Genomic DNA, 24,741 nt, shown 5'->3' on the forward strand with positions numbered 1-24,741 from the left:
ACTAATGTGATATTAAGTGTCATTGTCTTTGATACTGAAAGGTAAGTATGCTCTAATACAGGACTGATGCTTTATGACGGAGTGGAGTTTTGCCACTCTTGTCTGCCTCTGGTTGGCATCAGGGACAGTACCAGTCAACCCACGAGTGTTCTACCTGTCAAAACAGATTTAGAGGCTTCTAAAATAAGTCTCACATTATAAACAGCAGCATGGCCTTGGCTCTCCTTCCTCTTCCATCCTACCCTAACAGCCGTTCTGCCAAGTTTCACTTCCCAGCTCCTTTAACTTCTGTCACAGGTTTTGGCCATACTGGCTCCATTCACTGCAAGATATGTCACGCTGGACATAAATTAGTTTTGGCCCAGTGGGTTAAAGCTGCAGTGTTTTGTTATTGCAGATCAAATGGAAAAAAAATGTAGTCAATATTTCTTTTCCACATGACAGCATCTTGGGGGTTGCTGTTTACAGTGTTTTCAGAGTGCAGAATCAACATCTTGCAATTAAAATCTCACATCATCCAAGTTCTTAAATTGTTGTGAAGGATCAATTGCGATTGATCTCGGCATCAGCCTTGATGCCGAGATCAATATGTTTGCGAGGAGAACTGCTAATAAGAAATATTTTGTGCCGATAAATATCTTTAAACTGGCAATTTTCACAAGCTTTTGATCTTCCCCATATTTTTCTCTTTAATAGCAGAAAAGACTGTGAAATCCATAAATACATCAACAGGACTGATATTGCTATTAATGATAATATGAATATCAATAACACATTTTCATGCACACGTGATTTTCTGAATTAATATTCAATCAACATGAACAGAAAAGCAAAGCTCATCATCTGAGAGATTCCCCTCTTCTTCAGATGTACTTTTCCCCCCAGCTGAAGCTAATCATTCGACAGAGGTAAGAGTGGGTCCAAGACTGAGAGGCAGAGATTTCTTCTGGGACTTTGGCGAAATTGCCAACATACATTATGTGGTCGTCAGACTGGCCGCTCAGTGCCAGACAATCCTCCCTCAGATGTTCTCACATGGTTTTATATCATCACTTTATGATGTTTAACGCATTTCAGAAGTTTCAGAAGTTATGATGAAGTGTTGCAATTTCTCTTGTGAATTTTGTAGGCCTACCCACTTTCCCTCAACCCGCCCCCTTCATTTCTGCTTCATCCTATATTTCCCTCGAAAGCATTTTGACAGTCCTTTGAGAACAGGTATGATCTCGTTGGCTTCGGCTGGGTTTTATTCTCTTAGCCGGACATTGGTTGAGAAGTAAATGATAGGCAAGTGTCTCTTTGACTGGATGCACACCGTCTTGATGCTTCCTTGCATTGTTGCATTATTAACGTTCCTGTCAATGGAGGGATGAGTATCTGTCCTTCAATGACGGATTTCTCCCTGAATGGCTGTTGAACGTCACTGCTAAAAGATGAGTCCAGGCAGAAGCCCTTGCTCTGACTCTGTGGGACAGACAAAAACCCTAAGTTTAGAGCTTCTGTTTGAGGAAACTGGAAGATTTGCCGCCACGAAACACCAGCTGCACTCGTTATATTTCAGTGCGATTTGAATGAAAAATCTCTGATCATTAGAATATTTGGCAAAGCTGTCCTCCTTCAAACTGTAAACAAAATCAAGACTTGTAATTCATGTCGACTCTCGCTCTTTGTTTGGGGTGACGCCCCGCTGGACGTTCTGCTTTTCTGATGAAATTACTGATGACAGGAGTGAACTGAGACCCAACCACACACTCAATTATACATCCTCAACGCACTATCTCTCAGAAATTATTCATTTTCACTGTGTGTGTGCAGGGAGCTTCATAAAAGTTCCTGACTGCTCACTTTATTCATCTTACTTTATACTGTGTCTCAGTTTGACAGCGCCGTTGAAGATAGCAGGATCAAAAGCAGAAGGAGCTGGAAAGCTGTGCATGTGAATTCTATGAGTATATATATATTAGATGAGGAGAAAAATTACAAAAATTTAGTTTTCCTGTAGTTCAGCAACGCATTTGTAGCATACGATATACTGAACATCCTCCAAAGCAGTTACAGTAAATTCCTGATGGTATTAGCTGAGGAGTAAAATTGGATAGTACACCGTAAAAAGAGTTTTACAGTTCTAAGGACTTTTAGAGATTTGGCCCCATCAAGAGATTTGTCACACACTGACGACCTGTGGAAACCACACTTTAATCCCAAGAGCCAGGGAGTAAAGCACGGAAAATACTGGAGGGTGGAGGGGGGATGTTGAGCTAACACACACACACACATTCACGCACACTCCTACATGCTCACAGAGACAGAAACACACACTGCAGGAGAGCTGACTATGGCAGTAAACTAGCACAGCTATCTAGCCCTTCACAGTGCTCCCACATGGCCTCAACGTTGGCCGAGGGAGAGCGGGTGCTTAGCAACATCTCATCTACATGGTTTGCCAAATCAACAGGGTCAAGATCCCTTTAGGCTCCGAGAGCTCGGCTGTGCCATGCCCCGCCGAGGAGTGGCCTCAGAGGCGGAGAGAAAGGCATGGATATGGGCCGACTTTACTTGGCATGAATCCCCTCTTAAATTGCTTATTCTCAGTCTTTAGCCTTCAGGATTTATTCTCACAAGAACAGGAAAATGGCTGCCAGTGTGAAACGATCCGTACGTTTCAAGAGCAATTTGCGTCACAATTGCGATTTTGAAGGCGTATTTCAGCCAACTGATTTAAAAACCAAAAGATTTGAAATAGCGTGAAATGTCTTTGAAGCAGGTTGACTCACTTAACCTTTTTAATTTGTTTCAACAAAATAAGACTTGAGGTGCGAAACCAAAGGACTGCTTTGTTTTTTGCGGTTGGTTAATTAAATTTGGGGATTATTTTAGAACTGGCTTTAAGTACAAAAAGGGATCAGTCAGTGCTGCCCAATAGCTTCTGTTAAATTATAATCTCAAAGATTTGACTAGAAACAAATGTCTTTTAAGTCACTATTGCCAAATGAGGTGACACAATAGTGTTATCAATGAAAGTACTGCAATATTTCTATATTTGCAGTGTTACGGACAGGGTGTCTGTAGCAATGATCCCAGAAAAAACACAGTATTAAATTACTGCTAATGCAAACTGAACATTTCCTACTAATGCAGCTTCACATTAAAAGTGTTTGGTGAAACATGACGACTTTTATTATGAAGAAGTCATGAGAGATGTAATGTGTTTGTCAGTGAGATCAGCACTGACTGCTATCGTTCATCAAAAATGCATTTACAGCCTGCTGTCTGTGTGCAGCATAAAATCAGTTCATGGGAAAAGGCCAATTATTGCTTGACTTCTTTATCAATATGTCAACAGTTAGTTTTGATGCCCCCAGAATTATATGACCTGTAGTATTAAACTACACTTGCTGTTACCACCAGTACCTGCAGGTGTCGCCAAATCAACCAGGACTGAAATCTCGATGATTGACACTTTAAATCCCCAAATCAAGAATGAATGGGAGACAGTGGAAACGAGTCACCACCATCATTTTTGTACAAAACACACATATTTTCTCATCCTTCCAGCTGATGTGGTGGTCTACTGAAAAATGTGCTGCACGTCAAGAATGTCATTGCCAATGAGGCACGAGTTATACATAACAGAGTTACATAACAAGAGTGACTTTAAATCCAGCTAATGAAGCAGCATGTTCATAATTAATGCGTTTTCATAATGTGAAACGAATCTTAAAGCACTTAAAGCACATTAAAATTAAAGCATGCACACTGTGTTTGTTTCAATCCGTGACTGAACTGGAAACCATGAAATGCCGCAGACATCATTTCACCTTTTGGCGAGTGTTTCATGTCCAGTGAACATATATGGTCTGAGGATCTGACTGAATGGTTACTCCATGCTCATCCCGGCTCATCTGCGCCTGATGCAATCCGGACAGAAAGATGAGTCAGTATACACTTACACACACTCTGACTCAATTGATGTTTTTTTTCTTTAAACAAATGAACAGAGATTTTTTTTTTCCATGGAGCTGTCAGATCGTCCGCCCCCTCCCATCCTTTCACTACACCCACAACTTGATCTTGGCCAACTGCTTTCTGAGTCCCACATGGTGCAAATTGAATCAAACGCCAGCTACTGTAAGATACACTAAAAACCTCCTGGTTTCAACAGCGTGTACGCATTTGATTGTCTCTCTGAGTGCAAATGGGCTATGAGTGGAAAAGAACATTAAGAGAGAGGTCTGGCTGCAATAATCACTTTCAGCAACATTATTGTTTGTCTCCATGTGGAAATAAAAATGCTGGTTAATCAGTTCTGCTGTGCGTCTAAAACCCACAATTATCTTTTTACTTAAAACTCAAGCTGCAGAGAGGCAGAGTAAATCTGTACAACTGATTCCTCTACCATCCGTTGTCATAGCATTTGGCTGATTGCTGATATTTTAAACCCTTGGAAGCCAAACCTCAGGGCAAAATTATTTCACGCAGTCACGTTCCGTTATGTCTATCTACTCATTAACAGTCCCAGATCGTTTTCTAACCCGCAGCTGGAAATTTATATGCATGTGGGTTGTCATGAAAAGATTTGTAAAGAAGATAATGATTTGACTAGTTTCTTCCTCATCATGACTCAAGCAGTGTGTGCCCACACACAAGGCTGATATCACAACTATCTGCCTGAGAAATAAAAAGTATGCAGTGAATGGACTTTAAACGGTAATCCTTGGTAATTCCTCTGCTTTATCAGCTGTGCCTGTGATAGAGCGGTGACCTGGAGATACCCCGCCTCTGATCTAATGCATGCTGGGATAGGCTGCAGCAGCCCTGCAACCCGTGAAATGATAAAATGTTAGGCAAATTGATGGATGGATAAATTACCACTTCATCAGCCTACAGATAACCTGCTGTCTACTAGATTATGCAATGCTATGACGTCAACCTCGTTAAGAACTGAAGGAAAACGTAGACATGTCCTAGTAAATGAATGGCTTGCAGTAAGGAGAAAAGATTGCAGTTGTAACTCTGATGCAATCTTTTAACTTTCTGGATCAGCATTTTGGCTCGTCATGATATAAGCCATAGTGTATAAGACAGGTGATTTAATGATCTGAGTCCACAGAGATGTCATTCATAGCTCCTCCAGCATGAAGTCCACAGCAAATGCAAGATGGAGAAGTTAAACAATGATAAAAATAACTGAGAAGAGAAACATCTGGATGCTTACATTCACATCAAGCAATAAGTCTGCAGAAGAATATAAGTACACGTTTGACACACTGAACATAATAATCATCTTAAAAGTTTATTTACCAAACTGAGAATCTGTGACGTGCATTCATGTAAAAAAGGCAGAGCTGTTTCACTACAGTAGTATAGAAATGGTCTGAGCTTCATTGTGTATCATCATCATGCATCATCCCTGTTGTCAGATCCCCGAATTATAAAAACAAAAGTAACTCCTGGCTCATCTGGCTGCATCCAAAATAGCTTTGGATCCATATTTCCCTGCTCTGTTTAGACTTGGCTCCAAGGATACAGCCTCTTTCTTGATGCCTTCACCAGTACACAGTACAATACACACACACAGAGACACCTGCAGAGTCAGTGTTAGTGAGTGGGATGACAGCTCTGCTGCTGTGTTTCTGGCCAGAAGACAAGCTGAGATGTTCAGCTTCCTGGCTCTCTGTGGTGTCTTGCAGGGTTGAACTTATCCTGGCTCCAGGATCCGCACGTCTGTCCCTCACCACCCTGCTCTCCTCCGGCTGCCAAAGCCCTTAATGTTTAGTGGGCTTCCTGTTAAACAGCTATGTCTCCAGGGAGAGCAGTGGACCTAGTTTCGGAGGGAAAGCTGTCTCGGCCTGTGCAGAGAGTGGATGAAGCAGGGATTGTGGGCCAGAGCAGCAAAGTGACACAAAACAGAAAGAACCTAATTTTTTGACCTGCAGAAATAGGCAGAAGCCCAGGATCTTATTGCTCAGTAGTCAAGAGAATATCACACTGTAAAATTCACAAGAAATATGGCCCCAATTTGTCATTCTGCTGGCATTTAGTCAGTGAGGAAATTACTTTCTAGCAGAAACTGTTTGTAGATCATAATATTGATGCCGTCATTGAGATATGATGATTATACAGTGAGGCAATTAGATCCACTTCCTCAACTCACTCCTGTAGCAGATCTGAGTGAAAGTGGTGAGAAGCTGTACGTTTGCCGGGATCAGCTAAAAATATCTTGTTTTGACACCAAATCTGGGGCATTGGGACTTGTTGCTTATCCCCCCGAGGAATTCGATGAGTTTATGTTTGAAGATCAATATTGCAGAGACGTGAAGCTTCTTAATGACTGTGAGTTCATCAGCAGACTTAAGATGAAAACCTTGTCATGCAGTCTTTGAAGACACATTTTGAGATTGATGAGTCATTGCATTAGTAGCCGGAGGTGTTGGGGTGTACCCGCTCAGGAGGACGGTAGGAGTTCAGTCTGGTCACCGGCCGACTAAGACGATCTCATGAGACGCTGAGCATCAGGAGGATATTTTTGTACTCACGCAAAAACTGAATAAATATACATTTTAATAGTATAACCCCACAGAACCTGACACAAGAACTTCAAAATACAGAGCACCGACTTACTGCAGGTTTTTGTAGAAAGTAGACACGCACCATTAATGATTACCTTATGTATTTATCATTTGTCTTGTCTGGTGTTTATTTTACTTCAATGCATTTTTATACATTTTGCTGCTTTCTTTAGAGAAGTTTTCCCTTTGCAGGACTGCCCTGACCGCACTCACAAGCATTCACATCTGGAAGCTGCCCAGTACAACCCCAGTCTGATCTGACTGGGGTCCACTGGGGGAGGAGGAGTTAAGGGTCTTGCACAAGGTTAACTCTATTTCTCCCTCCCAGATACATCCTGCCAGGCTGGGAATCACACCAACAACCTTCTCTAACCTCAGAGATATTATATCATATTTACCTTTACTCTCTTGAATGGATTTTGTTTGGCACAAAGGTGGACTTAAATGAGTAAGAAAAAGATAATGAATAAAACAAAAATGTATGTCCATGTGTGCTACATCCTGTGTGTGTGTGTGTATGCTGTTATTTTAAAATGTGTGTGGTGGCCTATTGTCCAATTTCAAGCAAATCACTATAGTCTATTCTAAATAAAATAAAAATAAAAGGGTGCTTAATGTGAAACATACTGTGAGTACTGTAGCAGAATTGCTACCGTGTGATTGGCTCGATTTTGATCATAAAGTTGTTCAGTCAAATATGGACACCGCGGCAGAACGTGTGGACAAATATGGAATAAACAACATACTGATATAACTGATGACTGCTGCATGATGTCATGGTCCTCATTATAGGCAGGTGCTCTCTCTCTGCTCGACTCTCACAGCTCTTATGCAAACCAGCACACACACACAAAGACAAGCCTTATAGCTTGCCATCAGACCATCCAATCACGCTGTGACTCACTATACTTGATGGCTCCCTATTGGCAGCTCTGAAAAAAACATCAGCAATGTCTTTTCCATGTCACCTGTAATCACTTTCCTCAAATACAATATCCCACCAGACAAACACCATTATCCTACGTAGCACACGACCAATCCCCCGATTGGTCGTGTGTTACGTATCGTGGTGTCTCTTATTGCCAATGGAAATCTCCTCTGTGTACAGACTCTTTTCTTCCTGCTGAGACCAAATTAGATATGGCTGACCAAGTTCAAATGAAAAATAATAAACGTCCAAGTTTGAGGGATAGCTGAGGCTCACGTAGAAACTCATTTTGGTAAATACTCTGAGTCAACTGAAATTATGCATTGAATGTCTGCCTGCTGTACTTGCAGATTTCCCATCTAAAGGCTGGCATCATTCAGTGTGGCTGTAATGAGAGATGGAAGTGGAACTAGTATGCTGTTTATTTCAACCATCTGTGACTGGCCTGAAAATTCCCTTTTAAAGCTCTCTCCACGCTGCGAGTTGATGTGTGTCAGGGAAGCGAAGTGCTCTGGATTTTACTCGGGGTGTAAGAGGTGGGTTTCTTTAGCAAGCGAAAAATTAAAAATCTTTCTGATATTGTGTCTCTCTTGGAAAAACGCTAAATTATGAATGTCGCCGCTGTGCTTGTGGAGTAAATATTTCATCATATATTTTGTATTGACTAATTTGAAAGTGAAGTGAGTTCGCAAAGATATAAAACAGCAAAGAAACCAAGGAACTGAAATAGATGTCACAGCCTGTTGGATGCAAATGTGTCCTTTTAGCGCTGCGATGATCTTTCACTGGCTGGATGCATTGGAAGGCTGAAAACTTAATTTCCAAAATGCACTTTGAAGAATTCCTCTATCAAGTTACCATTAACTAAAATGTGTTTCGGTCTATGTTGACATACTTTGAAATGCATTCAGGGAACATCACCATGCAGGAATGTGCCATTTGCTTCGGTGATGTTGCTGCTGTATGTTTTGCAAGCATTAAACCAAGTGCTCTATGGGGACAGAGTAAGCTGAGTTCAAATGAATTGTGTTGGGCCAAACTGCTTTAACTCTGTACAGGTGGTCAATCATCTGGTCTTTAAATAGCCGCACAGCAGGGAGCGGTGTAGTGGCTACATATATTTATGATGAAGCTAGCAGCGTGGCCTACATGTGGGTGACTGCTCAGGTCCCAAGCAGGCTCACCTCCTTGCTTTCTTATCGACTTTGTTTTATATCATTCGCTCTCTCGCTTCATTTCTCTCCTGTAGTGTCAACTCCATCTGAATGGATGGTAGGACTTCCTGTGAACAGCCAGGAAAAGTATTCCAAATGGCACGGACATTTTAATTCAAGAAATACCACCAAAATGATGATACTGGCTGACACAGACGTCGTATTACTAATTCTATAAAGTGTATGCTGTGTATTATTCTCAATGGTGTATTAATTTGTCAGTTTGTGTGCAAGAGCATTATGTGCTATTCTGTTTTGTGCAAGATGTGATGCAACCTGTGTGTTGGTGGGTGTCACGCAGAGCTGCAACATTAGAATAACTCACAAACGTCAAAGTGGGAAATGTCACAAGTAGTGAATGGAAATGTTTTCTCTGCCTTTATAGATTTAGTTGAAACACCGCATCACAGATAAGGGCATCCACCCTTTTCGATAATCTTTCCGGACCAGACTGTTCATCGACATCAAATTGAAAAATTAAATGTTTTTTAAATATATGCAGTGTGATCCATTTAAAACATGGTTAGCATTGGTGTTTCTTTCAAACCCAGAGGGAAAGAGTTATTTAGAATTCAGGCTACATACGGGCAGTGCTGCTTGAGCGGCCACAGAGGAGCAGAGGTCCTGCTTGCTCATTTACCAGTACAAGTGATGTCCAATATTGCTGAAGTGCCTCTGAGCAAGAACAACATTTACCTACTGTTTCCTGTACCTCCAAGGTGCATGCGACTGCCTCTGTGGCTCCGTCGCTCTAATTCCAATTTTGAAATTTAAAGTGAAAAGCAGTGGCATCGTGTCCTCAGAGGTAGAGCACATATAGCAAAAGGAATGCCAAAAAATGCAGTTTTGCTCAAGGCAAGGTTGGTTAAAAGTGGACAGATGAAAGCTAACGGAAAATAGAAGGAGCATACATGCAGAAGGCTGTAATAAGAAGACTGTTCGGTATGAACTAGACTTTTTCAGATACAGCACACAATGCATATTTTATACTTCCCCTCCTCACAATATTTGTATGTAATTCAAGCTCTGAACTGGCCCTGCAGCTGGAACATGTGCAAAATGTGTGTGTTTGTGAGACTACTGATTATACAGCACTGGCTGTCTTGTTGTCAACATCATCTGGTTACTTTTGACTCATTACCTCAGTGACTGTTGTTTATTTTTGTGTGGATGTGAGGCATGTTGTAGTAAAGAAAAAAAAAATCAATCTTATTCAAATTTCCTTGGAAAATGCACACAGTGTTTTTAATTGCTCTGGTTCAATCTGAAATGTACGTGAAAACACAGAAAAGCAACACTCGCATAAAAACACACATATATGCATTCATGCACGCTGACTGAAAGGTAACTTGGGTAAACATAACAGCTTTTGCACACTATTTCAGTCTCTTTCCTGTGTGAGGATCTGTCCATGGTGCTGAAAGAAGTCTGGACATGTCGCAATACAAACAGAAGGAGGCGCTGTTGCGCATCTAACAAATCCTGAGACGAAACCCGTCATCTTCCAAGTCACAGGCAGTAAGTTGCATTTATCTTGGTCTTGAAGACAACGTTTTCGTTAACAGATTTTGATTTGTAAAAGGGTTCCAAAAATGAAATCAGCAACATTTAACAGTCGAAATGTAAAACTGGGAACGATACACACACGTCGTACCATGCAAATCACAATATTTCCTATTTTTATGTATGCAAAGCAAACGGCATGCAAATTGCTTCAAGCTGGGGGTCAAACTGCAGCAATGTGAGCGTTTAACTTAGAATAATGGCACAAAGATGGATGCAGCAGTTCCACCATTATGCACTGAAATTGCAATAAAAGCCCAAAACTTAATTTATAAAAACACATGCAGCTCTTTAACCTTTGCCAACACGAAATTTCCACATTTGGGTGTAGTAGGAGGTAATATTATGCATTATATACATTAAGAATACCAAACTGCTGTGTGATTCATATGAACATAGGGCTCTTCTGACAATATAGGTGATTTCAATGGTTCTTGAGACTTTCATTTCCCACAGAGCACCGTTTACAGCTTGGAATCACCCCTTCAGCTTTTAGCCATATCAGCCTGTGTGTGTGTGTGTGTGTGTGTGTGTGTGTGTGTGTGTGTGTGTGTGTGTGTGTGTGTGTGTGTGTGTGTGTGTTGAAGACGGGGGAGCAGCCATGAAGACACCACCCAGGTCCTGAGGGGAGGGGAGGCGGTACGAGTGTGGATGGGAGGGAAAGGAGAAGGAGGAGGGTGAGATGCTCGTTTCAGTACCGCGGACAGCTCCCGGTAAAGGCAGCCAGCAGCAGCGGGTCGGTCCTCTCCGCTGCTCTGGAAAGACATCCAGAGAAAAATCTGAACTGCGCCTCTTGGAGACATCAAATAAGATATGGTCTTTCGAGGAGGGGGGGTTTAGTTTAATTCAGTCCGGAGCAGGCGACATATTTGTAGTGACAGGCTCCAGACAAAACCATTACAGGAGGTTTGCGTGTGCGATCTCTACGAAGTTTCTCGCCACTGAAAGGCATTCTGTCTTCTCCTCCCGCTGGTGTGCACCGCCCGGAAAATCTGCCGGTGTTCAGGGGAAGTTGAAGGCGAAACAAAAGTGACAACGTCGCACCAGCACCTTCTTCTGTTTGGACTATATCCTAAAAGAAGTTGTTGGACTTTTTTTTCCCCTCTCTTTTACTCAGTCCCGCTGCGTAATTTTCCGGTTGCGTGCAGAAGGATTTCTATTTGCTGGATTGTTGGATAATACTCCTTGTAGCAAAAAAGGCAAGCAAGAGAAGTTTTTTTTTCCACTCGATGCTGTAGGCTTCCTTCTTCGCCCCCCCACCCCATGCATTAGCCACTGATGCAAGCCTTTGATGCGCCCGGATACATTTCTCCTCTCTCGCAGCACTGATTCTTTCCTCCTCAAGTCACCCATCTCAGTCCTTTCTCTTTATTTTTTTATTCTAACATTCACAGAGGGACGCCCGCACTGCCATCTTCCCCCTATTTTCGACAACTGCTAAGGACTGGTAGGTGATAATTGCCATGGATCGATGAAAAATGCTCATTGAGATCACTGTGAGATGAAGTTGGAGGCCCTGCGTCGACACAGACTATCAGAGGACACATTTTAGCAACTTTTGACACTGATCCATCTTTTTTTTTTTTTTTTTTAGACTTGCTGTAGAAATAGGTGTGTAGCCCGGGTGTAGCTGTTCATGACGGAAACGATGGCGCTGAGTGGAAACTGTAGGACTAACCCCAAAGATCAAGCATCAGTTCAGAACAGTTTCCCAGATGTGGTTGAATTAAACGTGGGGGGGCAGGTTTATTACACGCGTCACTCAACTTTGGTGAGCACCCCGAGTTCATTACTCGGTAAGATATTCTCCTCCAAAAAAGACGCATCTAACGACTTGGCGAGAGACCCCAAGGGCCGGTATTTCATCGACAGAGACGGGTTTTTATTCCGGTATGTGTTGGACTACCTCCGAGACAAACAAGTCGTCCTCCCGGACCACTTCCCGGAGAAAGGGAGGCTCAGGAAAGAGGCGGAGTACTTCCAGCTGCCCGACTTAGTGAAGCTCCTGACGCCTGATGATCTCAAGCACAGCCCGGACGACTTCTTCCAGAGCGACTATGAAGACGGGTCCCAGGGCAGCGACCACCGGCAGTGCCCGCCGCCCTCCCTCGTCCCCGCGGACAGAAAGAGCGGCTTCATCACGGTGGGGTACCGGGGGTCGTGCACCATGGGCCGAGAGAGTCAAACCGACGCCAAGTTCAGGAGGGTACCTCGGATACTGATATGCGGGCGGGTGGCTCTCGCCAAGGAAGTTTTCGGGGAGACCCTGAACGAGAGCCGGGACCCGGACAGGACCCCGGATCGGTACACCTCCCGGTTTTACCTCAAGTTCAAGCACCTGGAGAGGGCTTTTGACATGCTGTCGGAGTGTGGTTTCCAAATGGTGGCCTGCAACTCGTCAGTCACAGCCTCGTTTGTCAACCAGCACACAGAGGACAAGATCTGGTCCAGCTACACAGAATATGTCTTCTACCGTAAGTGACACTTTTTTTTTTATGTGCAGCACACACACATACACACAAAGTTGGAGCCACCGCTAGACGGCGCACTTGGTTTATGCGTCCTGTGTGAGAGAGAGACATCTGGTAATTGGGATGGGCCTCTCTAGCGAGGGACCACCCCTCCTTTGAATGATGGGGTGTATTGAACGCTTTAGTGTGGCTATCAGAGCTGCTTCCACCTGTTTCTATGACTCATAGCTCCTCAAATTTCCTCTCTGTGTTTTACTTGGACAGGGTGAAAAGGGCTTGCACCAGTTCCACCTGTCCACGACCTCCTGGTGTCTGCCTCACCTTGGTTTGAAATGCAAGCACAGAGTCAAACTTACTCGCTCTGTTAGTGGCTGAAGTTTTGTGTGAGCCCTGTGGAACAAAACCAATTAGAGATCACTCCCGGTAATTGGGGTTAAGCCAAGGTGTTGCTATCTCTCCCAGGAAGATGAAACCTTAGCAGCAAACACATAACAGACAGGCTAGTTCATGTTTTAATCTGAGTGTGTTCAAACCTCTTACAGCGTGTTGCAGCATTCAGCACGCCCTTGCAGGCTAGTTTATATTTCACAAGATTAAACCAGATTTTATAATTTCACTCCCATCTCAGCCGCGGCAGTCGTCAGAGCAATGATTTGCCAATGCTTGCCATTTCTCATCTTGGTGCAATTTTCTACTCCACCTCCTCTCTGCTTTCATCCGTCCCATCCTTTCAACTTCTTGCATTTCCTCCTGGCTTTCCTATTGCTTTCCTTCCGTTTCTCCTTCTTTTGCTGCTCACTGGCTGGCAAGAGTGGTAGCAAGGAAGAGAATATAATTTCTTTATACTAGCTTTCATAAGAGTTTATGAGGCAACAAAATAATCCATATTCTCTGATGTGACAGTGTATAATTTATCAGAAACTCTCTGATAGCTGCCACAATGAAGCGAGACAGACTGTAAGTGATAGTGTGAATGTGTTTAAATTCTTAGTGCCTGTATAAACTATTTGGATGTTACAAGACAAAGCTCCCGAGAGGCTAAGATTCTGAAAATAAATCAACAAAAGGGCCTCTAAAAATGAAACAAAACTCTTTATTTCCCATGCTTAGAGTGAAGAAAGTGCAGTTACATTTTGGGATTGTTGTCACCTCTAAAACTGACTCAAATTGACAGTGGCTATGTGAATAAGGGCCAGACAAATTATTCTGGATTGTGAATCACAAAGAGCAGAGTAAATTCTACTTTTTTTGTGATATATAATTTATTTGACACTTACTAAACTGTGCAGGTGTAGTGTAACAGATCATACCCCTTCTGGCTCTCCATGAATGTTTGCTGTTTGTTTTGCTGTCTAAATATGTCCTTTTGCCCACACGAGCCCTGCGAGATGTATTTTTTGCAGCAAGTACGCCAGGGTTTTACGGATATTCGTAAATACTACAGGACCCTGTTTTGGGCATAGATATAGTTGCTATAGTTACTACAGTGACACCATTTTAACACATATGTGGAAATTTGTCTGTGGATTAAACTGAGTCGTGTTATATAAGTAAGAAACAGCACAACAATGCACAATGTGCTGGCTACTGCTGCAAATAAAAAGCTGGCAACAGCTGCCTTGACACACTTAGATCAATGTGTTAAAGCAGCCATCTTGATTTTCACTGATAACAGAGTAAAAGTTTCTATAGACACAGTGGAAAAAATTGTTTATATGCCCTAAATAGATTACAGTTCAATACAGAGTTGTGACTTATCTCTTGGGTAAGAGTTCAGTTTTTGTCAGTGCTGAGTGGGTGTGGGTTTCATTGATATTTGAAGGCTGTATGTAGACTTTACTTGCAACATTCCCTGCGGTCCCAAGCCCTCTTATCAAACCATCCTCATTTCCATCCTCATTTCCAAGTAATTTGTGATTACAGAGCAGACAATTTTGGTACTTTTGGAAATCGCAAAGAAGCGGCAGACACTGCTTCATATTCATAGGAAACATTTTCCAGTTCAAGAGGAAGGGCATCTAACCCAGTTCTTTCCACTGCTGGCTTTGCCGTCTCGTTTCAGCGCCCAATCGTCCAGATGTTTGGCAAGTACGAACAGCAATGGGCTGATGTGCAAACATCCCGAACAGACAAAATTCTTATTGTGTAATGTGACTCGCAGAAGCCTCAAGTTGCGTTTTATGACGTTCTAGCATGATCTGTACGATTCTTTACATTCCCAAAATATCTTTTATTCATCTTCTTCCAAGATTTCCATGTAATGATTCAGGTGAGGGCCAGGGCCGCTGGTTAGAAACCACTGAGCTGTGCATCTGCCACCACCTTAGGGAAAAATACTGCCAGAATCATAAATCACATAAGTCAAATGATCACATGGTCACAGAAAAAGAAAAAAAAAGAATACAAAAACCCCCACATGAGAACGAGTTGCTGGGCTCGTTCCAGGCTAAATGAGCTCTGCATTAATAGCCTGCATGAAGCAGCCACAGTGACTGGGTAGCTATTGGCTCTCATAACCCCCAGAAGTAGCGCTAACAAGCCAAATCAAGTGGTGGTGGGGGCTGCTGACACAGACAGCACAAACACACACACACACACACACACACACACACACACACACACACACACACACACACACACACACACACACCTTGCTTATGCAATATCTGGCAGTCCGTCTGTGGGCTGCCGCTGCCGGCCTCTTCTTGCTTACTGACAAACAACAACTGCTTCCTGGCTTTGTTGACAAATGTTCAGCTTGTTAGAGGGCGCACACTCAAAAGGCGAGGGCACGAACGGTGGCAGATGTGTTGGGCCTATATGTCAACACGCACATTCACACGAAAAGCCTCCGCGCAGCTACGCAAATAAACACACACTCATGGAGCGTGCGCACGATCACGGAGGCAGTTGTGCGCACAAACAGACACACACGCACGCAGGTGAGCAGGGAGTTTGTTAAATGCTGCAGTCACCCAGTGGATTAAATGTAGTCGCTGACAGTCTCTTGTTTATCTGCCTGTCACATTTTTGGCATGCCCTGCGCGCCAGCCGGCGTAATGGGAATGACTGACATTTTTGGCACGCTCATTTTCCCCCTCTCCTCATCCTTCCTCTTCCTCGCCTTCCCCGTCTTTCCTCTCCCTCTTCTCCTTTCATGTCTTCTCATTTTGCTCCAGTCAATCACACGTGGCTTTTCTCTCCCGTCTTGGTTCCCACCCTGCGTCTTCTCTAGCTTCATTTTGCTCTGTGCGCCACAGGGGTAAGGAGCAGTGCGGCGGCACCAGTTGCCTTTACACGCCTCACTGCACCGTCACGCCTCCTGTCTCGCTTCTTATTCATATCTCTGTCTGTCTGCCTGTCCATCTCCATGATTGTTTATTTACCTTCATCTTCTCCTGCCTCTTTCTGTTTGTGCCTCAACTTATTATACAGGTGCTGGTGAGTCTTCCTTATTTACTGGCCCTTTATTGGCCATATTGGAGGTCCTAAGATCTCGGCAACGGTAGCAAATGAATTGACCTGCCATTTGGTCTTTGGATCTTGTCAAATTCTTGACAAGCTAAATGCAGTACACTACCAAAAGCATGTCCATATTCTTCTGTGTGCTTCTGGATTGGAGCTGTTTTCATGTTTTTAGACATTAGCGGGCTTTTAACATCATGCCAAAGCTTTGGGAAAGGTCCATAAAGAATGACTTTCCCAGCTTTGCGTAGCTAAAGCGGCCCTGACCTTAACCTCACTGACCATCTTTAAGATTAACTGGAACATCAGCTGTGAGCCAGGCTTTATCCCAACATAGTTAACGCTGCCATTGACCATACCATTGGATGCTTTGTTAAAGTTGCCTGCTGGACAGTTAATTAACTAATATGACCACAATAAATAAGGCCAAGCTGTTTAGGTCAACTGAGTAGACACATTTAAGAGTCCAGACTAAACTTTACAGAGAAAAGGGAGGTCACTGTGTCACAGAAAGCTAAATTTGGGAACAAACTGACCTGATTAGAGGGTTCTCTTTAAAGTGTAACATTAATAAATCTGCCTACTGACCACAACAGTCTTTTTTTCAGGACGGGTATCTCATTATTGGCACATTTCTCCATGGGGCCTCCATAATGGAGCCACATGTGTTTGGTGCAAAGTGCTTCGCTTAAGGGCACTACAGCAGAAGTTCACTTTCAGTTCCCAATTTGAGTGACACAGCTTCGCCAACTTCCACTTGCAAGCGTCGTGTTTTTCTTGCTAGAAGCCTGATCCTCCTTTATCTCTTTAAATCCCCGTTTTGCTTGTTATCTATTTCCCTGGATTCTACACTCCTCTGATTGTACCTATCAATCTCTTTCTCTGTTCATGGCTATTCAAATTCTGGATGGCCTCTGAAACCCCAGAAGGCAAATGTATTTACCGATTTGTTGCATGGATGGAGTGACTGATAATTAATCATCAGTGTTGACAGTTGGTTGTGTGGTATTCACCGCAGGCGCTGACAAAGCCTACCGCAACGGAACCATCGGACAACGCTGCTTTTTTTTTTTTTTGCATCTGTGTGGCAATAAAAGGAAACATATGTGAAGTCTGTTGAGAGGAGAGGAAAATCATATTCTGTGGCTCAGGATGTATTCCTCCAGGCTCTATTTTTACCTCAGCTGAACATGCCAGAGCAAAGTGCTTGTCATTGCAAATGGCCGTTTTCCTATGACCATGTGTGCTGGTGTGTGACACACTGTGCCATTAGCTTGTTATACACAGATGAGTAACTCCTTGTGTAGCAAATGTGTTTTGGCAGGTGGGAAGAAAATAGGGTTTTGGTCATGGTTATGGTGTTTGTGTGTGTGTGTCTAAATCATGTGACCCATGTTGCGCTACCTGAGGCATTTGCACACCCGTTGAGCCGCTGGCTAAACACACCTGCACTCCACCAACCCCTCACACACCTACTCGCAGACACACATGCTCATCACCATATGAAACTACACCACGCTCATCCTGCGAGCTTTTCCCGGCCCGATCGGCGACAACATTAGCAGCGGCGGTCCCATGCTGCAGGCCTGTAGGAAGTGATTAGCCGAGGAGCAGACAGGCCATGACAGCTCTGAGGAGAGTCTTGATAGGGACAGCTGCTACCCTGGCCTCAGCTCCACAGGGGAGTCCACCACCACACACTTCAACTCTGCATTATTCAAACTGAGACGAGAAGGAAGGAGAGCGGAAGCAGGTGGACAACACCGTTTGATGTTTGAAAGAAGAGAAAAAACTACTATTCCTCTTATTAATACATGTTATTATGACTACTGGTGATGCTACTGCTTTGACCACCATTACTAATATTAAAAGTTTTTATTCTATTATTGCTATTCCACTGGATGGAACTAAAACCAGTAGTACTTTGTTAATGAAAGTACTGCTGTATTTAAGACTACTAAAACTACAAACACAAGCACTGCTACAGTATCATTAACATTTTTACTGCTCCTGCAACCACTGGTATTACTACTACCTACTGCCCTAAGTACTTATTATTATTTCAAAACAAACTTTAAAAGCACTTCATAAAGGAGTACAAAAAAAGCAAAGTCACATAAAATCAACAGCAATTGCAATAAACTCAAGGTCAAGAGTATAAAAGCAAGGCCAGAACCATAAATGCAATGTTATTTAGAATTCATTTCAAGTTATTTACGTTGTAGGAAGGCTTCACATAAATGACAATTTGAAAAGATGAGACATATTTAGACTCTTTAAGTGTATTTTGACCCTACAAACAACCTGTTGACTTGCTATTAAAAGTGCAGAGCTTCTAGCTGCAGTTATGTCGTCGATGTAACAGTCTCTTTCTCTCTCTCTCTCTCTTTCTCTCTCTCTCTCTCTCTCTCTCTCTCTCTCTCTCTCTCTCTCTCTCTCTCTCTCTCTCTATATATATATATATATATACATATACATATGCACATACTTGTGTATATTGCATACAGTATACTGTATGTTGCTTTGGAGAGTTAATATAGCAAAATAAAACTGGTGTGAGCCTTTTCCAGTATGAGTCGGAGCTGCTACATTTGGTACAAGCTGCAGGCGAGGAAGAGACATTCAGAGAGTCAAGAATTCAGAGAGTAAAGAAATGAAAGCACAAATGACCCATTCCCTTCCTCGCCGAAACAATAAGAAAACTGCTGTGCACTGGGTTATTCTTCAGTTAAGAGAAACAAAATTTTATGAAGTAACTGTTAAATCCTGTTTGTCTGAAAAAGGAAGTGTAATTTAAGGCCGCAATGGAGAGCAGAAAGGAAGAGAGCGAAAGGCGATACGATCTGTGTGTGAGGGAGTGCATGATTGAAAATAAACCCCGAATGTAGTTGAGGGTAAACATAAAATGAACTCCATTTTCACTTTTGAAATAGAGTTTACTCACCTTTTCAAGAGGAAAGAAAATAAGCTATAGTATACAATACATTAAAAGCAAGTGAATTAGAGGATGATGAGCCTGTTCAAGGAGATAAATGTGGAGTAATTCCACCCTGAAACAATATATTTGGTTGAATTGATGCTTTTTTTCATTGATTTTGGGTTAAAAGCTCATGTTGGGGGGTGCAGATGAGGTTGCATGAAAGTAAGGGGAGGACAGTAAATAAGAAATGATGGATAAAGGGCGAGTGGGTCAAATATAGAAAAAAAGATAGACTTTCTTGTTTGTCTAGCCTCCCCTCGACCTTCTCCCCTGGAAGCTTAGTGTAGCTACGTAGTGTAGATTCCCATAATCCCTGGCCTCTGGAGGATGTGGGGAACTACAGAGCTGTGGGAGAGAGAGAGAGAGAGAGAGAAGAGAGAGGGAGAATGAAAAGAGAGTGAACACCGGAGCGTCAACAACAAGCTCCCCTAAGCCCTCTGCGACTCCCTCCTCTCCTCGCCGTCTATCAGCCCATTTTCTCCTCCTCTGTGACTCTTGACACTCTATTCTCTCTGCGGTGGTAGGCACAGTTGATATAATGCTGATGCTCTTCCCCTGTTGTGTTGGAATAAGTGCTCTGCGGTGCGACGAGGTGTGGAGCGTTGCCATAATGACAGAAACTGCAGCTGGAGAGCCTCTTCACTCGCTCAACCCACCGGCTGGCTGCTGCAATGCATCACTGCTTTAATAGTCCCGCTATGTGCGAGTCCAGATTGGCTGGAAACACAATGTAAGGGATGCACAGGATTCCTATCACATCAGCAATCGCATCACCTAATCATACCAATGGCGGTCTCCACTGTGGCAGCGCGTCACATCGCAGATTAATGGCTGCTGTCATTTGTTAAAGGTTCTCAAACAAAACATCTGACGGCAAAGAGGACCTACATCCTGTTTGAGAAATTCAGCAAATCATAGTTCCACTAATCCTGATTGCAGCGTGAAATATTGTGTGCCGTCTGAGGAATGATTCAAACATATTCTGGAGTATTCACTTAAGAAGGCCACCTACTGTTTGTTGGGGCTTTTGCCTCATTTAAGTACATTTGGTGCATTTATTCAAGTACTACAAATTTAAGGCACTTGAAATTTACTTGAACATTTCAATTTTATGCAAATACATACTCCACAGCATCTCAGGGGCAAATATTGGACTTTTTTACTCTACTACATTTCTCTGTCAGCTTTAGCTATTTATTTATTTTTTTTTTTCATATCCTTCCTGTCCACTGAAAACCACACATCTACAAATATTGGTGATTTTGTGTTTGAATGTTTTTGATAAACTGAAGGATGAAGTGTTCCTTTATGGATTGAAAAACGTCCTCCCACTTCTTTAAAAACCCTCTTGGGTTAGCTGTTTAATGCATCATCACAAAGCTGAAAACTAGGCTGTTTTTCTGAGTTCATGAAAAGTTGACTTTATGGAGATGCGTGGTTCTGCCAGTCTTACAGTATGTGATGCGTTACTGCAGATTAAACTCCCCAACAGTATGAAGTAGTTAAATTTAGCTCAACCTTAAAACATCTACAGCAATAAAATGCAACATACACATTAAAGCAGCAGTAATATTAATTCAAGCACATCCCATATAATAGTAAAACACTGTTTATTTGCATAATTTACTTTTATACATTAAATAAATTTTGCTGATAATGCAAACTTTTACTGAAGTAAGCTCTTTAATGCATAGACTGTAGTATGGTGTTGGTACTTTTACATCTAAATACTCCTCCCATCACTGTGTAAAATAGCAAAAACTATCATGACAGGCCAATAAAGACAAAACCACACCAGAGTTTTTTATATGGGTGCTTTGGGCAAGTCTTCACTGGTGTAATTCTTTTTCTTGTTCTCTCCTCAATTTGCTCAGCTCCTCATTTAACTCCACCTGCCCCTTCATTCATCCTCTTCAGTCTGAAGATAGTGTGACTGATGAAACAGTCGGTCAATATTCAGACTATTAGTGTTTAAACTTGGTGATGAAACTTCCCAGTTTGATGGTGTTTTGGATCATTCCCTATTCCTCTGTGACTCATTAGAATCACACATTGTCACTCACGCAGCAGTGGTCCACAGCTTGATGGAGCATATGGTCATACCGCTGTAATTTCATTCCACAGTGCTTTATAGCTTCCTAGGGCAAAGTGTCAGTGGCATTTCATTTGTAAGTGGCAATGAAGTCTTTATGTCCATTAAGAAAGCCAGGGGCGCTAATGTAGCAACTCCAGAGGAAATTAACTCCCAAGGAAATTACTGAAACCACCAACAGTAAGGGAAGTCTAATGTGTCTTGATGTTATATTAAAATATAATATCACTGCTCTTTTTTCTCATTTCTAGTAAAGAAGAGAGGGCAGTTTGCATTTGTTTTCATTACGGACACAGTAAGGGATGCAAGTAAAGGTCATACAAAGACACTTTACTTATTTTTGCCTGTATTTGATAGACACAGAGGAAAAGAGAGTGGAAACATAGGAGGCAGAGGGGGAGGGATTTGTCAAATAATCAGCCCCGTCTCTTCGAAATTACGTCCATATACAGCTAATTTGCATTCATAATTACATTGTGCTAACAAAAGGTAATCTCTGCCTGGATTATGTTCAGAGCCAACGTTTGTTTGAGTGAGTGAAGCGCTTCATTTATGTACCTTGCTGGAGTCACAGGGAGGTAGTCCAGGTAGGCGGTTGGTGTATAGAGTGCAGCACTGTGACCAGACTGTGGTTTGGTTTAGGCAACAAAAGCACTTTGGTTAGGGGTCGGGAAAGACCATCATTGCTGCTGACGTTTTTGCAGTCAGATTTTGTGTCAGTGCCTTGACATGATCATAAAAAAGATGAATAGTGCTGTAGTCAGCATGAGTTGATAGCGCTTTGAAAGATAACATTTTTTGGTTGCAAACAAATGAAATATGTTTTCAGTAAACATGTGTCCAGTATTAACATTTTTGCAGCTTGCCAGGAATATTAATTAACAATATTTAATCATTATGTTACAACAAAATGTGATTCACTCGCCATCATGTTTGTGCTTTTGCTAATTAGTTGTATATTAATATAATTTAGAGGAGACAGTTACATTGTATGCATCTCAACCAAACCACAAAATGGATTGTTAGTCATTACAGTTTCATTTTGTCAAGGTACTTTATAACAAATTTTGTTAATCATAAATGACTGTATACCATATTGAATAAGTAAATAGTGTGTAACAGTCTTTAGCATGATATGAGACAGCACCTGAAGTTATGCCACTGCAGAGGATTATTCCAAACTCCACTGCTGTGTCTCATTAGTAATCCCTCGGTGTCATTTCGGAATACTCAGCTGCTTGCTAGAGCATGCTGTCATCACCATTTCAGTCCTAAGTGGCTGTGAAGCTCCCTGTCCATTAAAACACACACATGCCATACTGTAGGCATAGGTGGGGCATGCAGGCACACACATGCTCTCCCCTCTCACACGCACGTTCTTGGAGGTGAACTTAAACAAACAGCTAACCGATTAAAAATGACTCTCATTAGAGGGGAGATTATAGATCAGACCGCTCACTTAAACACACTCACTGTGTCTATAGATCCGCAATATCCCTCGCTGTTGTGCTCAACTCCTGCCTATTAAAGCAAATCAGAGAGAGGAGGGACAGTGAGAGCTTACGACCTGTTTTACATTGATGGATAAGATGGATTCTGCTGAATTCTTCTGGATTCAGATACACGAAAAGTGTACAAAATATTAGGAACACCACGGCATCGCAGAGCTGCACTTCGAACCACTTTAATCTGTTTCCTTTGCTTTCATCTGCAGCTCCTTTTAAGACTGAAGGGGATTTACTGGGCAAATATATCAGAGTGAAATCAGAGTTCTCACCAGAGCCATTGAGTTCAGCCCTCCCCATTTCCTAGAAAGCGTACGCACTGTTGTACTTGATATCACGTTACCTAAGAGACGCTTCTCTGCATCGGTCAGGGCTACAATGTAGAGATTGTAACATGGTAATGACTAATGTGGCCTTAAACCATCAGCCTCAAGCAGAGATGAGGAGCAGGCTATAGAGGCCTGGCAAGCTCACATCTTTCAAGCTACATACCTTTTATTTATCATCAACTTCAACTTCAACTGATGCTGCCTCTAGTGACATCACTTGAGGCAATTAGTCAGAAGGACAGCTCCCTCTGAAGACACAAAAGGCTTTCCTCCTTGGCTGATGCCACACCCTTCCACCAGGTTTCATGAAAATCTGACCAGTACTGTAGCTAATCCTGCTGACAAACTGAAACAGAAACAAAACCTCCTTAGCGGAAGTTTTTAATGCACACTGACAACAATCAATTCAACGAATCCGTGGGAATGAAAGCATGACACGAAAAACAACTCCTCGCTTGCGACATGAGTTGGGAACATCAGCATCAGATTGGTTGAACTCCCCTGGCCATGATACATCAGGCAGCCAGTGTATCTGAAGAGTTTGTGGTTAATGACTGTGTTTTCTGTCTCACAGCGATGATGATTTATGGAAAACCAGAGTGTCCGCTATCTTCCCACTTCCGCACTCCTGTTTACTATTCATGATGCAATAAATTATTGAGTGCTGTTCACAGAGGATTGCACAGACTGTGGCAGCCACACAGAGGGCCCGACTGTTTGTTTGCAGAAGTAATGGGTTGCTACCTGGGGTCCTATGTACACATACTACCTGTATAATGGTCTCCTAACTACAGAAGCCTGTATTAGCTGTGTGTAGATAATGATTTGCTGGTTGTGATCCTGTGTGATAATTCTCCACAGACAGGTCTGTTGGTAAATTGGTTTTGCAGGACAACAGCAAACGCATCGGGGCGCAAGCACTCGATGGCACATACACACAAACGCTCACACATACACACGTTATGCAGATAAGATCAGACAGCACAGTCTAGCCTCGAGACACACTGTTTACTCCAGTATTAACCTGGCCAAAGCTTTAGAGGGATTAGTAAGAAGTGAATGTCTCTCTATGGCAACGCAACCAATGAACCAACACAAACCAACGGTTTGCTAATCTTTAGACCAACGTGTGTGTCTGCGTGCACGACCCTTGCACTGAAACTCTGCGTTGGATCTTCGGAGAGAGGTAGGTCTCGTTTGTACATGAGCGCACTCCTGTGTTGGGCTGAGAAACAAGCAAATGGAGCAAGACAATTATCAACATCCATCACCTCAGAAACTCATTTAGCCAATTAAAGCCGTTACAGGCTGACATTTAGGTGCAACGATCCTCTTTAATCATTAAGGTTCTCCCTTTTATGCATGCACACACATGCATGCACGCACGCGCACACACACACACACACACACACACACACACACACACACACACACACACACACACACACACACACACACACACACACACTTCAAGCTGTTAAAACGGTGGGATCAGAGCAATAATGTAGTTGTCTCATATTATAACGACATGTCCTTGTTGAGGAGCAAATCTCATTCGTCTTGATTAGGACTTTGTGTGTGTTGCATGTGTATGCTCTTTCTCGTGTGTGTGTGTGTGTGTGTGT

General features: G+C 42.6%; 1 protein-coding gene across 1 annotated transcript in view; it reads left to right on the plus strand.

Annotated features, from left to right (window-relative positions):
- Positions 1 to 10,869: 10,869 nt before the first annotated feature.
- The window catches only part of kctd16b (potassium channel tetramerization domain containing 16b), a 76,119-nt gene continuing 62,247 nt past the window's right edge, over positions 10,870 to 24,741 (plus strand). Inside the window, exon 1 of the mRNA XM_070982507.1 lies at positions 10,870 to 12,748. Coding sequence (XP_070838608.1) covers positions 11,911 to 12,748 — 838 coding nt within the window. The 5' untranslated portion in view covers positions 10,870 to 11,910. The remainder of the gene's footprint in view (positions 12,749 to 24,741) is intronic.

The sequence above is a fragment of the Chaetodon trifascialis genome, chromosome 16 (assembly GCF_039877785.1).
Source record: "Chaetodon trifascialis isolate fChaTrf1 chromosome 16, fChaTrf1.hap1, whole genome shotgun sequence".
In the NCBI taxonomy this organism is placed as follows: Eukaryota; Metazoa; Chordata; class Actinopteri; order Chaetodontiformes; family Chaetodontidae; genus Chaetodon; species Chaetodon trifascialis.